This window comes from Adiantum capillus-veneris, chromosome 10, assembly GCF_014529385.1.
Source record: "Adiantum capillus-veneris isolate H3 chromosome 10, ASM1452938v2, whole genome shotgun sequence".
Lineage (NCBI taxonomy): Eukaryota > Viridiplantae > Streptophyta > Polypodiopsida > Polypodiales > Pteridaceae > Adiantum > Adiantum capillus-veneris.
This window is the reverse complement of record NC_140940.1, coordinates 41051661-41068807: the sequence shown is the minus strand read 5'-3', so window position 1 is coordinate 41068807 and position 17147 is coordinate 41051661. Positions and strand designations below refer to the sequence as shown.

The 17147-nt window shown below is 38.7% G+C and overlaps 1 protein-coding gene across 1 annotated transcript; it reads left to right on the top strand.

Annotated features, from left to right (window-relative positions):
* Window positions 1–1434: 1434 nt before the first annotated feature.
* On the top strand, window positions 1435–7110 carry LOC147448721 (jasmonate-induced oxygenase 4-like). Its single transcript, XM_086521446.1, has 4 exons — window positions 1435–1725; window positions 3666–3913; window positions 4501–4762; window positions 6838–7110. Exons 1-4 carry the CDS (start codon window positions 1435–1437, stop codon window positions 7108–7110), a joined length of 1074 nt encoding a protein of 357 aa, XP_086377572.1.
* Window positions 7111–17147: the final 10037 nt, after the last annotated feature.

Here is a 17147-nt window from a genome sequence, read left to right as displayed (position 1 = left end):
CGCTTATGGAAGAGGCTTTCCCATTTAATTTTTTCCGATTCTGTCAAGAGACTAGACGGACGTTCCTTGTCTTTCCTCAACTCAGCCATATTAAAATCCCCCATAAGGCATCAATCCTCCTCAACTAGGGAGTTCCTAAGGTCCACCCACAGTTTGTCTCTCTCTTTGGCATGGTAGGGATCGTATACACTAATGATGGTTAACAGATTCTCTACCATTTGATTTTCATACTTAGAATTCTCCCAAAGGAGTGAGAACTTTTTCTACAATGGTAAGACCATCACATAAGCCATCAGTTTTTTCTCCATAAAATAGCAGCTTCTTTCCTAAAGGTTGTTTCCTACTGCTCATGGCATCCAAGTGATGCTCCAAAAAATTCCCGTCCCTATCTTTCTTTACCACTTTCCAAAAAAGGGGCATGCTTTTTACACAATTTTATATCCTATACATTCCATGACTGTATAATTATCTCAGAGATCTATACCAACTCCTCCACCTCTAGGAGGACTACCTCTATATTGGTTGTCTTCCTCCATGAGATCGAGCTCCCTCTCCTTGTGAATCTGCACTACAACTCTAGTATGAGAGGCATACATCTTTCTAGTCAGTCCGATAGTCTTCATGATTGCATCTCGAAGCACTTCAAATAAATTTTCATATTGAATTGAAGCCTTTCATTTGTCTAGCAAATTCTCTTTCCAAAATATCGTTTTTCAAAAGATGAGGCCTAATTTATTTCAAACATCAAACGAGGAAACCCAAACCTTTTTTTTTGTTAGCTTGGGTAGGGCATGCACACCAACTTCTGCACACATCCCTTGAGGCTTGCATCTAATCGAATAGACTCAAGACTGCTTGAACCCTCAACGTCGTGTGTGAAAATGTCATTCAACCCGGTGAAGATGCAAACTAGCAGTGCTATTTGAACTATTTTCTTCTACTTGTTAACCTTTCTATCTTTTTTTCTTTTGGCAAAACTCACAATTGTGAGTGATTGTATTAGAAAGAGAACAGAAAATTACAGATCAATCTCAAGCCCAAGCCGAGCTTTGAGATGCGGATTATTGAGCCAGATGTAGGCTCAGTTGAGGCAAGTTGATCCGCACACATTCCACCGTTGAAACCATTCAAGCATCTTACAAATTGAGCAGGCCAACCAAAGGTTTTAGAAGCGCACCCCAAACTTGCAATGTGAAGACAAGAGGAAATGGGTTGCAAAAGAAAGAGAGTGGATTTTTGTTTTCAGATTAGGATTCTTTGGTGAAGCAAGTTTCGAGAGGGACAAAGCCAAGGCGCACACAGGCCTAACAAGGGACAAATGTGAAGGCCTTGGTATCTTCTTCCAAGAAGCCTAGCGCGATGCGTCCATACGAGAAGAGTACAAAAGCTCAGGTATAAAATGCAAGGCTTCATTCATACGCAGAAAGCAGCAGCATGGCGGCAGTTGAGCTCCTTGTGCAAACCGAGCACAAAGAAGAGAGCGGCAGCTTCGGAGTCGAAAGCGGACGCGTGTCCGTGCAGGAGCTCGCGCGGAACGGCGTCTCCCAGGTGCCTCTCCAATTTGTGCAGCCGCCTGAGCTCCGCCCCTCACCGCCATCGCATCCGGAGCCCTCTCTTCCTTCTCTCCAAGTCCCTGTCATCGACATGAAGGAGTTCGAGGGCCCCCTCAGAGCCTCCGCCATCGCCAAGCTTGCCACCGCATGCGAGGAATGGGGCTTCTTCCAGGTAAACTCCGATCGTTGCTCCCCAAGGGGTATGGGTTTTAGTCAAAACAATGGGTGGGCAAATTGATACTTTTTGAGAGGAATTTACTCCACGACTCTATATATTTTAAGTGTACCCCAAGAGGAAGAGGTGGGATCGATCCTAGGCGGGAATCTTGAGGTGAGCATGCAGTCGAAAAAATTTGACAACATTGATCAACCCTGATCTTCTCGGTCTGGAGCCAACGACCTGCGATCTCGTAATCAGACATCCTAACCATGAGGACATGTGCATTTCGTTGGTTCCATTGCCACTTTGTTGGTTATAAAGTAAATTATCCTAGGTAGAACTCATGCCTATCCGATAGGTCATACACATTGCGATAACCATGCCCCTTTTTAGCCCCCCCCCCCCCCCCCCCCCCCCCCCCCCCCCCCCCCCCCCCCCCCCCCCCCCCAAAACACACAACAAAAAACAAAAAAAACAATCATCTCTGCCTCAACGCTCAAAATATTGTTTTGCTAAAGTTGAAAAACCATCTAAACTGACAATATTCTCTCTCTCTCTCTTCTTGCCCTCTCTCTCACTCTCTCAAACACACAACCCCGCCTCGATAGCTAACCAATATATGAGAGAGAGAGAGAGAATCTACAAAGATTCTACACTTTCGATGTTTTCATAGTAGTGGATACAAACAAATCAATCCCATTGAAGCAATTGTGAACCACCTAGTTTATGCCCCGTTCAAAACAAATAGGAAGATAAAAAGGTTGCATCATTAGCAAGAGCTCCACACTAAGGCATGCCAAAAACATATTTTCTAACATAAGAAAATAAGGTATATATCTTTCGATTTTTAGTTCAAAATTTGAAGCATTTTCAAATTACACTAAAACTTGTAAGATTGTGTTGGATTTCTAGCCAAATTAAAATATTGCAAACCCGGTTTTTTGCAAACACTTCTCCACACTTTTCTTAGGTCTTATGCAGGCCAAAAACTATTGTTTGTCCACCAATGCGCCATTACCAAAATGGTTTCCATCGTCCACTTTGCATTCAACGTTGAAGCTAGGTTCTGCTAAGTCTCTGCCATAAGACAACAAAAGGAAAATATGTGATCAAACAAAAATACGGCACCATAATTATGCCAAGAGAAGACATGCATGATTAAAGTAAATCATAGTTGTTATGCAAAATTTTCATAAAATGAAAATTTGAATTTTATATGCCAGGTTTTCAAGTATTATTTTGAGTTAGTTCAAATCTAGCTCAAATGAGCATTTCCCAAAACAAAGCAAAAAAAACCTTTAATTTTGTCTCTATCTCATACGAGAGCTCATATTAGTCCTTTGACGTAAGATGTTTCATAATAGTGCAGAACATGATACTACTATGTTCATGTGACATATACACAAGAAGTTTTGGACAGATTCTCACAATAATTCCCACATTATGACTTACCTCAACATCATGAGCTTCTGTGAGGGAGGCACGGCATACCTAGCTAGGTACGACCACCGGGCCGGCGGTCCCCTGCCCCCAATCGTACCTAGCTAGGTATGCCGTGCGTCCCTCACAGAAGCTCATGATGTTTTGTATTGTATGAAAAACGCTGAAAAAGTCTCCCTTTTCCTACATGAGAAAATTTCTAAATCTTCTTGTGCATAGAAAGTGTGATGCATAAGGTGTTCCCCACACACACCCAATAGAAGGCTCCAAAATTGTATCAAAGAGAATTTTGTTATAGGATTTGCAACTAAGCAGCTAGATTGAGAAAGAGGGGCAAGTTTAGCCTTGATATATGCCATGTGGTTGGAGAGAGAGAGAGAGAGATAACAAAGTGACCTTAAAAAACCTCATATATATGCTGCATTGTGCATAGATACATTAAAGGAGATATTTTCTAATTCATCAACTCCTTGTGTGAGCATTTGACCATATCTAATTCTACACATGTGAAGGTGATCAATCATAAAGTTTCCCACAATGTGATGCAAGAAATGAGGAACGCCGTACGAGCCTTCTTCGAGCTTCCATTGGAGGTTAAACAAAAGTGGGCAATGAAGGAAGGTGAAATAATGGGATTTGGTCGCTTCAATGTGGGAAACCAATTAGGGGTCACAGATTGGGTGGATTTGCTGGCTCATTTTGTAGCACCAGAAAGCTTTCTGAATGAAAAGGTGACACCCACAAGCCCACCCAATTATAGGTATATACCATGCCTTTTATACAGTGCTTAAAATATACCTTTTTTTGAAAAATTAGAAAATCTATACATGAAAAAAAAAATCAGGTAAAATATGTTATATTTGAAGGTTTTCACACTATATTTCTCTAAACTTTGCAGGGTTTCTCACCTTCAAATTTAAAATTTAAAAGTGAATTTCAAATTTTAGTAGGTGGGATTACACTCAAATTAGGGTTTTTAGAAGATTGCTTTTATAAATCAAAGCTTATTTCATGAAAAGAATAAAGGCTTGAAATGGATAATATATAGTTGGAAATACGATTATCAATACCCTAGTCCTTCTTTCTCTTTTTGGGAATTTTGTTCAATTAAAACTCTTAAATATCATGCCTTCTAAATATCGAAGCATTAAATATATTTGATAAAAAAGATAAGTTAAACACAAATTTTTGTATATATTAGCAATTGAATTGAATAATAGTTGGAAATAAGATTATTTAAGGATACTAATCTTTCTTCTCTCTTTTGTAATAAAAAAATAGGGAAGCAATGTCAAGCTACACAAAAGAGATGAAGGATTTTGTTCACTCTATGAGTGCTCTTTTTAGTGAAAGTCTTGGTTTGGAACCGGATCATATCGAAAAAATCAGTGGAGTCTTCTCTGGTGCCCTACGCTTGAACCACTATCCTCCATGCCCTGAACCCAACAAAGTGCTAGGACTAGGATCTCACTCGGATGGTGGAACCTATACTGTGCTCATGCAAGATGGGTCTCCTGCTGGCTTGCAAGTCCTTCATAAAGGACAATGGGTTACCGTACATATTACCGATCCTTATGCTCTCCTCGTCAATGTTGCAGACATGCTTGAGGTAATATCGCTAACTCTATTTGATGGCTTAATTTGGCTCATAAGTTTCCAACTTTGTTCATCTACTATCATACAACGTGTCTAAGATAAACACCCCAACAAAATGATGGCATATTCAAACACACCAAAATCACTTTTTTGAGCCCATGTCAAAAAGGAAAAGATTAAAAAATATATCGATCTTTTTTTTCAATTTACCTAATTTCAGACAAACTGTCATAACAAGAGCATGTTTTCTTCAAGATAAGCTTGAAATCTTGCTCGGAGCTTTTAAATTAGGGGAGGAAATATATATGAAATCTAATGTTGGTGAGGGCCAAATCACATTACCGCTTTTCTCAATGCTTTCAATACCAAAAATGGCATTAATGGATCCATGAAGGGCCTTCATATCACAAACTATAGTGTAAGAAGCAATAATTCATAGTTTTGATGATTAGGCACTAGGGTTATTTCTAAAATAGGATACCTTTTAAAAAAAGAAAACCATCAAAGGGGGGGGGGGGGAGGATTACAGGGAACTCTATACATTTACAATTCTACATTGTTGCACATTACACGTACAAATGGCCATTCCGTGGGAAGAATTTCCCGACGAACTTCCTCAATGAGAAAGTGGGTAGCACCCATTGTGAGCCTCAAAACCTCAACTTGGGGGGTTATATCATCAAGGCTCAACCAACTCAGCTACACTCTTTGGGTCTAATAGGGTACCTTCCACATAGCAATTTTTTTTAGTATCACTGCCAATTAATTGGAAGAGCTCTCAACTTTTCCATTAAATTGTGGCCTTTGACTATCATATGATGGATTTGTAAGAAAACGTGTTACAAGAACACTAAGTAGGAGCTGTTTGAGAGCGCTCGGTGGATTCATGAGTTGTACTATGGGACATCACTCGCATGCATCAAAACTACTTTATTTACCCTATATATATAGGACTTTTCCTTTTTAAAATCTACCTTTTTTGCCCTACAAAGCCCACTATTGTGCACTTACGTGATACCATACGATAACCCTTAGTGAAATTCTTGAGAGAGAGAGAGTTTTGCTTCTTTTAAACTTCCTTATGGTAGACTTTAGATATGGAACACATAACCATATGTAGAAATTTCACTTGTTAGTGATTTCTTTATCGGCTAAAGTAGATCTAGGTCATGCTTGTTTGCAAAGCATTGTCTTGCTTTATTAGCCAAGAGAGGACACACACACACACACACCCTTTGAGGCTTGAACCTAAACGTTGAGGACACTATATAAGCATTATATCAATTGAGCGACTATGTGATGATTAAGCCCATTTCTTAGATATCATGTGCCAATATAACACTATATGAGCATTATATCAATTGAGCTACTATGTGATGATTAACCCCATTTCTTAGATAGCTTATGCCAAGATAACTCAAGAGGTCCTTTAGGTGTGATCTAGCTAGGTGCTTCTAAGATGCAAATATCCATGAGATTTGTTAGCCTAGCAAAAAGCAAATAACCCTCTCAATGCCACATGGATAGCTCTCTCTATTTTTCCTTTTGGGATTGTGCAATAATAATTGAACTCTAGGCCACAATTCTCAAAGAGTTTACTAGCTCAATGATACATAAGCAATCTTTAACGAGTACTCTACATCAAGGAGTTTTCACAAAGAGAATCAGATCAGTGATCAATAATTAATAGACAAAACACAAAGAATGAATAAGTGGAGCATTGCTCACATATTCCAATTTGTAGTGTAAATTCTTCAAGTGAAAATAAAAAACCTTAGCTTAATCTCAATGGGCCTTAATTTTCAAGGTAAAATTTTGGGTACTTTAGTTATAAATCCTGAGATATACATTACATTTTGGCCATAAATTTGGATTGACTCCTTAGTTAAACCTTGAAAATTGAGGCCAAGGCAAGGGCATTTTTAGAGAGAGATAGAGAGATTGTGTAATTCTTTGATAGTGATTGTGGACTAAACTGTGTCCACATCATTTTACCAATTCAATGCTGAAATTTGAATAGCTAATTATATGTAATGCAAAAGGCTAATTTCTTGATGAACATTAAACTAATAAATTTATGGTGTGCAGGTAATAAGCAATGGAAAATATGCAAGTGTGGACCATCGTGCAATAGTTAACAAAGATGAAGAGCGGTATTCTATAGTGCTCTTTCATTATCCTGAAATGGCACCTGAAGTATATGTAAGACCAGCCCCTCAACTCTTGTCGAAGTCTAACCCTGCTAAATACAAGGAAATCACATACTTGGACTACATTAGCTTCTACCTTCAACAACGTACCCCTGGAAAATCTCGCATTGATAGCCTCAAATTAAACAATACAGAAGCATCAACTTTGTAACTCAAGTAAATCAACATGTGTAAACAATCCATTGTAGTCATATGCTCATTTGCAACCTATATGCATGAAAATGACTTATGGATTGTGTTGTTAATTAATAAGCTTTACTAGCCTATGTACGTGTGTGTGTGTGTGTGTGCACGCGTGTGCGCATGCGTGTGCGTGCGTGTGTGTGTGTGTGTGTGTGTGCGCGTGCGTGTGTGCGTGTGAGGGTGTGTGTGTGTGTGTGTGTGTGTGTGTGTGTGTGTGTGTGTGTGTGTGTGTGTGAGAGAGAGAGAGAGAGAGAGAGAGAGAGAGAGAGAGAGAGTATAGAAACGTGCTATAATAATGGGAATACAACACCCAAGAATGACATTAAACTTACTTCAATGCTCCAAGGTGTTGGTGCTTTCAACTCTTCAGGTGGAAAGTATGCTGAATTAGCCCAGTATTCACTTGGCTCTTCGTAATACACAGGCACAGGCACTAAGGCGTGTTCCTTCAATTCCTCGATAGTGGGTGAATGCCTAATGCCCACCGGTCTTGTTCTTGGCAGAGGTGGTTGTTGCCCCAAAACTGGTTGTGGCCGTTCAGCCCGTATTGGTCGTGGCAAATTTCCTACTATATACCTAGGCGTTGGTGGTACCTGAAAAGGTGCTACTTGGGCTAGTGGGGCATATTTTCACTCTCTCACATATCCCTTGTTGTAGTAACACTCTTCAGTCACATGATTCGTCCATTTCTTCTCAATGGCACACCATTTAGGTTTCTTCACTTGTGGCTTAGCAAACGGGCTTATTCTTTTGAGCACTTTCTCAATAAGTCTCTTGATTTATCTTTATTTCGCTCTTTTGTGCTGACTTTGTAGACTTATCTCCATTGTGCTGTGACGATGAGTCATTATCTAAGTCTTTGTAGTCGCCTTCCTTGTAGACAACACAATTGTCTACTTGGTATAGAGCCTCCTTGGTCAGCTCGTTTAGAGTTGAGCTCTTCTTCATATGCAAAGCCTTCTAAAGATCCACATTTCCCAGTCCTTGGATAAATATCAACATGAGTCGGGACTGAGTTGGTAACTCTTCCACATGGCAGAATTTTACATAGAGTTTCAACCTTAAGGATTCTTTTCTAACGGATTCTCCCTCCTTGTGCTTGAACTTATGGAGTTGCAAGTCCATATTATGAGCTATCCCTCTTTGAGAGAACTCCTCAATAAACTCATCAAATACCTCCTTCATTGACTCAAAATCTCTACGTTCAATAGATTCGAACCAGGTGGCAGCATCCTTCTCTTGAGTTCATCCAAATGCTGTGAACTGTGTGGGAAAATCTAGTACTTCCTCAGTCCTAATGACACACATAAAGGCTGCCATGTGATCCCTTGGATCCCTATTTCCAGAATATTTCTTGTTAACCCATTTTTAGACTTGAGAAGGTGTGATCCTCTGGTGATCCATCATTCTAAACATAGGATCCTCTATTCCTCCTGTATGAGCCCTTTCTGGAATAGGATATAGTACATGTTCCTCCCTTAGTGGTGCTCCTAATCCATAGTTCCTGATTAGCTCTGTTCAGTCTCTTTCTTATCGTTCTCATACTCAATGTGGTGCTTCAGTCTTGGTCGGATTTAGCATTCTTATTCTACTATCATCCTGGTATTGCTGATAGAGTAGTGGTTTTGGTGGTGCTTCTAACCCTGACATGGCCTGATATCCACCCCCTTTTGTGTTCAAGTCTGGTGTTGCAAGTTGTTCAAGCCATGCTTGAAATGATAGTGGCGATAGGCAATGGTTGCTTATTTGATTGAGTTGTGGTGTCATAACCATCGGAGAAGGGATTTGTAGACTTACTTGGGGTTTCGATGGGCTTTTGCTTCCCTACCAAAGCCTGTGCCATCATTTCTGGCGTGATCACTTTTTGTACATTATCTGCGTGAATTGGCTCGTATTCTCGTCCATACGTATCAACAAAAATAATATGGTTTCTCGCTCTCAAATCATACAAAAACAAGTACAGGACTTTGTCTATGCTTCACTCATTCACATGGGGCTCCATGCACTGATAGTAAGAGGTGACTCTTTCCTCCTCGTGCTTGTAAATCCCAATATTTTCTTGAATTATAGCTATTCTCTCCACTCTCTTGTCATGAATGTAGAAGGCTCCAAAAAGAGTAAGTTTAGGAGGTATTTCTCGAGTCTCCATAACCATCTTCCCTTTTGCTATGTTGTCTCCATATCGATTGTAATTTTTTGGGTCTTTGACAATGAGATAGTGGTTTTCCTCCTCATTGCAGAGCCTATCACCATCGTCAATTACCATGATTACTGTTAATCCTCTTGCTAACCGCTCTTCAATACAAATGCATGGATGTCCTCAAACATAAGCATACATCAAGGGCCCATGGTCATTGGCTCCCTTAAGAAAAAATTTCAATTTATTTTGGAATATTTAAGTGTTTTTGAGAGGTGCTACCCCCCCCCCCCCCCCATCCCTTTCTACTGGAAACCTACAAGTTGTTCATTAGCCCTCTTTTATGATTGGTTTTGGGATCTATCCTAGCTTGGTTTACACTCTCTTTTGTTGACACTAAGCTAACTAATCTCCTACCACTCTTTGATCTCTTTGAAGATACCTACCAAATCTCAAATTCATCAAATCTTTCACATGCACAAGTTTAGAAGTCTGTTTGCGATTGTTCCTTTGTCTTGGTTTGCTCTCAAGCTGCTTTTTCAACTCGTAAAGTACTTCACACTTCCAACTGATCACCAACTTGTAGGATCCTTGGTTCTGGCTATTTGTACAAAACTTTGACTCTACAATTCTTTTTCAAATCAATAATTTTCAGTTACTAATGTATATGAAGACAAGACCCTCATATGAGTTCCACTGCCTGATAAGACAGATGGAATGCTAGGATCACTAAAAGACTTCTGGACAAAAAAATTCTCAATAAGCACTAAACTGGCCAATAGACATCATACGCGTATGATGTCTATGTGGTCAAAATCAGCTCAGACTTGAATCTTGTGTTCTCCTTGATATACTTTGTTCAAATCTAGGCTTACTTTGAAGTTCTAACCCCTATAGGTAGGTCAATTTCTCCTATGTAGCCTTTGGTCACTACCAATTTCCCCAGGAGGTTAGCTAAGCCAAAAAGGATCCACAGTGGGTGAAACTTGGTCCTTAAGCTTGCTTTGGGTTGCTTAACACCTTGGTGAGCTCTATTGTCATCTTTGGTCCCTAAAAATGCCCATGAGACATCATAAGTGTAGGATGTCTATCTAGTCAGAATGAAGTGAAACTCGTTCCACAGGTCCTTCACCACACAAACAACTCATTGCAAGTTGATATGGTCAAATCAAGCATTAACTTTTACCAGATCCGTCTCTTGGTCTTTACTAACCTCAAATTGCTTTGAAATTCAATGAGATTTGACCTATTTATTTCTTAGCTAATCTTAATTACAATGGCTCACCGAAATGTGTCTTTTGACCCAAAATCAAGCCTCTTAGACATCATAACGTAAGATGTCTAAGTGGTCAGAATGAAATTCTGTTTCTACTCCATGTGGCGCTTGATGTGTACAACATGCACATGTGCTCACAACAAAATTTGGATATCAAAATTGCACCTTACCACCACGTTTTACCAAAGAACTTCTCGAAAAGAGTAAAACTCTCTCAATACTTAGTTTATATGCCCAAATGAGATGAAACTTGGTGTATATGCTCTACACAATATGCAGACTATGGGTATCAAGTCAAAAGTTCAGTTTGACTGCCATATTCATACTTTAGGCATCATATGTGTATGACTTTTACTGATGAAATTTTGGCCATATTTCATTCACAAGCAAGTCTCCAACTTTTCTTTTCAAGCATTTCTACCCATTTTTATGCAAAAATATGCACAGAATCACAAGTTTCCTATTTTTACCGTTTTTACCACACGAATTTTATCTTTTGGGGATCAAATGTTGCTCAAAACTTTAGTCTCAAGGTGTATTAAGGTTAAAACACCCCTTTAGAACACTCTGGTGCAATCTGTTTTAAAAAATTTGGTGTCCCGCTAGGCCCTGAGACATCATACATGTATGCTATCTGCTGATGCAAAATTGCAATTTTCTTATCTAGATCTCTTGTATGTGTGTTCTTTTATGCCCACTGTCACTCATCCATGCACAATTGTCTATGAAACTTTTTTATTGCATGTTACCCCTAAACATCAACTTTTCAGTGATCACAAATGCAAATAAGCATACAAGCAAACAACTCGATGATGAATAGCTATAGATCACAATCACCTGTCCTATTTACAACCTACTCGTACTCATCATGTGGGATTTTGCAATTGTGCATAGAAAAACACTTTACTGTGACACGCGGACTAGTATACACTTTTGCAACACCACAACCACTCAAACACTAACAACTATAATAAACTAGATAAAATTGTCTACCGCAAAAGATCCATGCTAGACACATGTTTCCTAGAGCCTCTCGGAACCTACCTAAAGTAAAGTAGCAAGACTTTGGAAAACCAGAGGAACTTTCACCTCATAGGACTAGTCTAAGGTCACCTACCTAGGGCTCTCATCCTTGGAAACAATGCCAATGTTGTTGGGCAGATACACTGCTCACAGTTGCAAGCTAAGGGGTAACTAGGCCAACAAATAAGATTTCAACCAAGGAAGGAGCTTGACTTGGAGGCGCATGGAAACAAATAGATGGGTTTCAATCACCTACTCGACCTTTTAGAGACAATCACTACCAAGAGAAAGCATCTCAAAGCACACTATGTATACGCAACCGCTACCTTAGCTACAACGCCTATGCTCTTCGAAACATGACTTAACGAAGTCGAATGGTCACAAAACTCAAGGAGTAACCTCTACACATCTAGATGACACTACCCTAAAGTCTCTAACCCAACTTACTACCTGTAATCACTTGGTGCGGAAAATGCATATGAAGAAAGGCCAAAAATTACAGGGCATTGATTCTCAACATACTTAGGCCTAAAGTGTAGTTTAACTAATCGTAAATGTAATGACATAAATCAATCAAAAAACAAATACACGGTTAGAGAGAAAACTCACTTCAAAGCTCGTGGGAGTGCTCTTTGCGAAGAGATAGGAATTGTGTAAGCTTGGTGTTAAACCGTAGCTCTCACCATTGCTAACGTGATGGTGTAGTCGCCTTCACAATGTAGCTTATGTAGTGCATGTAGAGAGCAGAAGAATACCTCACTCACTCTCTCACACCAAATACACAGTCACGACACGCTTAGTTGAGCTCAAAAAGATGATTAATTCAAAAGTTGTCATTAGGGTTACAAAAATTGTCTTATATATACCTCAGTCTTGGAGGTACTCACTCATCAAAATTACCTCCTACTTTCTACCATGGGTTCCGTTGATCCTCCGCATATGTAATAAGCTACAATCTGGAAAATCAATTGAGTCCCAAAAAATAATTACAATTGAGTCTGTCAAGTTAAACAATACAAAAAAAGGTGTAGCTTTCCCGTGTTCAGCTATCGATAGTGATTTTCTCAAAAATGAGATTCACTATTTGAGGAATGTAATTTTGGTTTTCGGACTTCATATGGATAAATCCAAAGTGGATGGCATTTGTAGATTGCATTCTTCCAAAAATTCCAAAATTCCTTTTTTTTTTTGGGATTTGCACATTTTTAATGACAGTTTGTTAAAAACTATACTCGTATTGTTGTTCCTATGACAAACCAATGAAAGCCAAGGGATAACCTTTCAATGGTGGGATAAGCTCAACACCTAAATTTAGCCAAGTTTACAAGGGTATGTTCAAGACTATGCCTTGCATTGCCAAACATGTCAATTTAATAAAGCAGAGCACCTAAAAACATAAGGTCCCTTACATACTTTAGAGATTCCCAATGGTAAATGGGAGAGTATCTCTATGGATTTTATTGTGGGTTTACCGACCATTGTACGAAGTCATGACTCAGTATGGGTGGTAGTAGATTGGTTTACTAAACTTTGCAAATTTATTCAAACCAAGTCCACAATTAAGACTCTAAAGTTAGCAGAGTTATTTTTTGGCAATTTGTAGCAACTACAAGGATTGTCCAACAATATAGTGAGTGATCGTGATTCCAAGTTTAACAGTCATTTTTGGAGGGCTATGTTTAAATGATTGGGCAGACAACTCAACATCAATATTGCAAATCATCCAAAAATGGATTGGTTAGATTGAACATGTTAATAGGTGCTAGAGGATATGCTAAGAGCATATGTTAGCAAAAAGAAACTGGATTAGGAAGATATCTCCCTATTCTTGAGCTTGCTTATAAAAGTTCAAAGCATGTGATGACTCGATTTAGCCCTTTCATGCTTATGTATGGTTTTCAGCCTAGATCTCCAGTTATGGTGAGGTTGGCAACTAAGAAACTTCAACAGATCAAGGAGTTTCTCAAAGATTATATAGATATGTTGAAATTTTCTCATCAAATTTTTTGACAAGCACAAGATAAATACAAAAAGTACCTTGATGAGAAACGTCATCAAGTAATTTTCATGAAAGGGAAAGAGATATTTTTAAGTGTGCCAAAGCATTAAAAAAGTCTAAAAACTAGGCCAATACCTAAATTATCTCTAAGATATTGTGGACCGACCCAAGTGAGCTGGAGTTATGCTTACAAACTATCTTTACATGCACACTCTTGTAGTCATATGGTTTTTCATGTAAGTCATTTATGTAAATTCTTGCATCAGGATGATAATATCATTGAACAATAGATTTTGGTTGATTTCATTGAACCTCCAACCTAAGTGCATTTTGGACTATCATGATTTACGTGCCCATCATCATGTTCATTGTCAAGCATTAGTCAAGTGGAAAGACCATGTAGAAGGTACCTCTTGGGAAAACATTAGTGTTCTTAAGAAGAAATTTTCCACTTTTGCTTTTGAGGATGAAAACACTTCTCCAAGCGGGGAGTAATGTAAGGCCATGAGGATGAAAACACTTCTCCAAGCGGGGAGTAATGTAAGGCCAAGGGCCAATCCAATATGAAACCGACCTTGGAGGTTTCCTATAAAAGAAGCATAAGGTTGGGTGGAGAGTTTCCAAATTTCATCCAACATCCATCCACATAAATCATGAGTCCAAAAATAATTCTTTCTTACTACCAAAGACGTCAAGGAATGTGCATGAAATATAGTTTCCTTGTCTCTACCAAACACATAAAATTGCATGTCATAATTTTCAAAAGAACCATTCTCAAAATCATGAAGATCCACATGATGACTCCCTCCCAATATATATGCCATATATCTCATCATAAAGGAGAGAACATATGGGCTACCATGTTCATAATAATGCCAGTCAAAGCTATTCTTTCATATATCTGCCACAAGCTATTGGCATGACAATCATAAATGCATGATAAAGATGCATGAAAATATTTTTCAAAGGTTCCCAATATCCTCATTACATAAATTTCAAGGCATCCCTCACTCATGACAAAATACATATAATCCTTGCTTGACATAACTAGAGTCAAACTATCATCAAAGCTTTGTTTCTCACCATCCACAACAACATCATCCTCTTATTTGTTTGCAACTCAAAACCAATCATAAGAGGTATAACATCAGCCATCATATCAAGAGTCTCAAGGGATGCATGCTCTACATCACTAGAAATCTTTTTTACCTTATCAAACAAGACAAACATAAACACATATTTTTCAACATCATGTGTAGCACAATCACTTTCATCACTAGTGATAATCATTGGTAGTTCATCAAATAACCCAAATCTACATTCAAACTCATCATCTACAACATATCCACCAAGAGGGTCCACAAACTCCTCCAACTCAACAACTTCTTACTCAAGAGAAGAATCCTTGAAATCCACATCATGAGTGATAAACATAGCATATTCATCTATAGTGTCATGCTCCAAATCACTCTCATCAAACAAACCATACGCAAAACATAGTCTCCATACTTTTGCATATCATTCTTGATCTTGGACTCAAATTCAACCTCAATACCCTCCAAATCAAAATTTATGCCCTCAAGAGGAGAACATGGGCATGAAAAAAAAAATCATCACACTTGAGACTAAACTTCCATCGTGGATACACAAGGACACTCCAATATGGATGTGTGGGGCTTCTAAATTGGGCATTTTATGAAGGGAAGACTGTGTTTTACATTTTACACACAGAAGAATGATTCTCTAAACATTTGTTCGAACCCTTTGAGTGGACTCAAATTTTGGCCAATATGGATGTGTGTGTTAACAAATATACACCGACAACTTTTGTGATGAGGAAGGCTATGACATAGTCCCAATCCAGATGGTATTTATTGAAATAATCAAGGAGCAATAGGTCTTCTCTGATCACTACTATGATTCCACGAATGAGTTGAAAGAAGAAACAATTACAACAAAGGAGTCAGACTCAAAAAAAGAGAGGTCAAGAAATTCCAACATTACTTGCTAGCTAACAAGTTTGTCTTTTTTTTAGACCAAGCCTTACTCTATTTGGTGAGCAAGCAGTGCAATACAGGAAGGATTATGAGATGGTTCATCATCCTACTCAAATTTGACTTCACATTGGTAGTCAAAAAGGGCACCACATACCAAAGGGCGGATAATCTATCAAGGTTCACCTAAGGGGAAGCACCCAAAGCGGTAGATGATGAGTTACCAAATGTGTACATGTTCTCTGTGGAAATGATTCCAAGATGTTTGGAAGATCAATGACCAAAGTGCATATAGACTCCCAAATACAACTTTGTATTACACCATGATTGATAGAAAAATCCATTCTATATCAATTACTAATTGGAAGATTGTATCGAAAAAATAGAGAAGGGATTTAGCTTTTGAGCATTAACCCCGAGGAGCAAGAAGACTACTTGATTCAAGCTCATACCACCATAGTAGGATTTGATTTTTCATGAGACCAAACCCTACCACGATTGACTTGGATAGAAATCTATTGGCCTACCATGAAGAAAGATGCTCATGATGGCAGGCATCTAGTGGCCAACATTTTTTGCCGATGCCAAATAATTTGTTCGATGATGTGATTCATGTCAATAAACAAAGATGCCGATACAAATTGATAGTATGCCACTACGACCCATGATGGGATCATTCGCATTTGCTAAGTGGAATATAGACTTTCTGGGTCCAATACAACCGCCGGCATACAAAACTCAGGTGCAATATATAATTGTGGCCACAGATTACTTAGAGGTAAAATCCACTAGGAAGAATGATGATAGAACCACTATTGCATTCCTATACAAATGCATATTCACTAGGTATGGACTTCCTATTGCTCTTATAAGTGATCACAAATTTCATTTCCTCAATGAGGTGATAGAACACTTATTCAACGAGTTCATGGTAATCCATAACAAATCTGCACCCTAACATCCTCAAGCAAACTGTCAAGTAGAAGATACAAACTAGATCCTAAGCGTTGTGTTAACCAAGATTGTTAATCCAAGAAGAACAGACTGGGAGATGCATCTTCATTCTGTCTTGTGGACGTATCGAGTTTCATAAAAAACATCATTGAACATGACTCCTTTTAACTTGGTCTATGGATTAGATGCAATACTTCCAATGGAGTTCTTATTTCCCACTCTCAGAGTTTCACATGAGTTGGAATGGAAAGGGTACAAGTTGATGGAACAACTTGAGGACTTAGAAAGACTATATGAACAATGACTAGCGGCCATTTCCCTTATATATGCACAAAAATAGTTTTTTTACTCACATTTGATGATAAAAATTTTCAAACCAAGGAATTTGGTTCTAACACCCCCCATCCTGTACCTACCCATTGAGCCAAGAAGCCTTCACAATGTATCCTTGGATCAAAAAAATTTGAAAACTGACACATAAGGACCTTTCTGTCAGAAGTTGTTCGAGGTGGTTAGTGAGTTGGAGTGGCCGTCAAACATTTTGATCGGAGTTGCCCCAAAATTTTGCTAGTTGTTCCATTGAGCTTCAAGATTTGTTGTTTGAAGTCAGATTCTAATTTTG

Excerpts from the sequence above, each read along its gene's own strand:
- LOC147448721 (XM_086521446.1), top strand. The coding sequence starts at position 1,435 with ATGGCGGCAGTTGAGCTCCTTGTGCAAACCGAGCACAAAGAAGAGAGC. Across the intron at positions 3,914-4,500 it reads ACAAGCCCACCCAATTATAG|TGAAAGTCTTGGTTTGGAAC; the intron begins GTATATACCATG and ends TGCTCTTTTTAG. Across the intron at positions 4,763-6,837 it reads ATGTTGCAGACATGCTTGAG|GTAATAAGCAATGGAAAATA; the intron begins GTAATATCGCTA and ends TATGGTGTGCAG.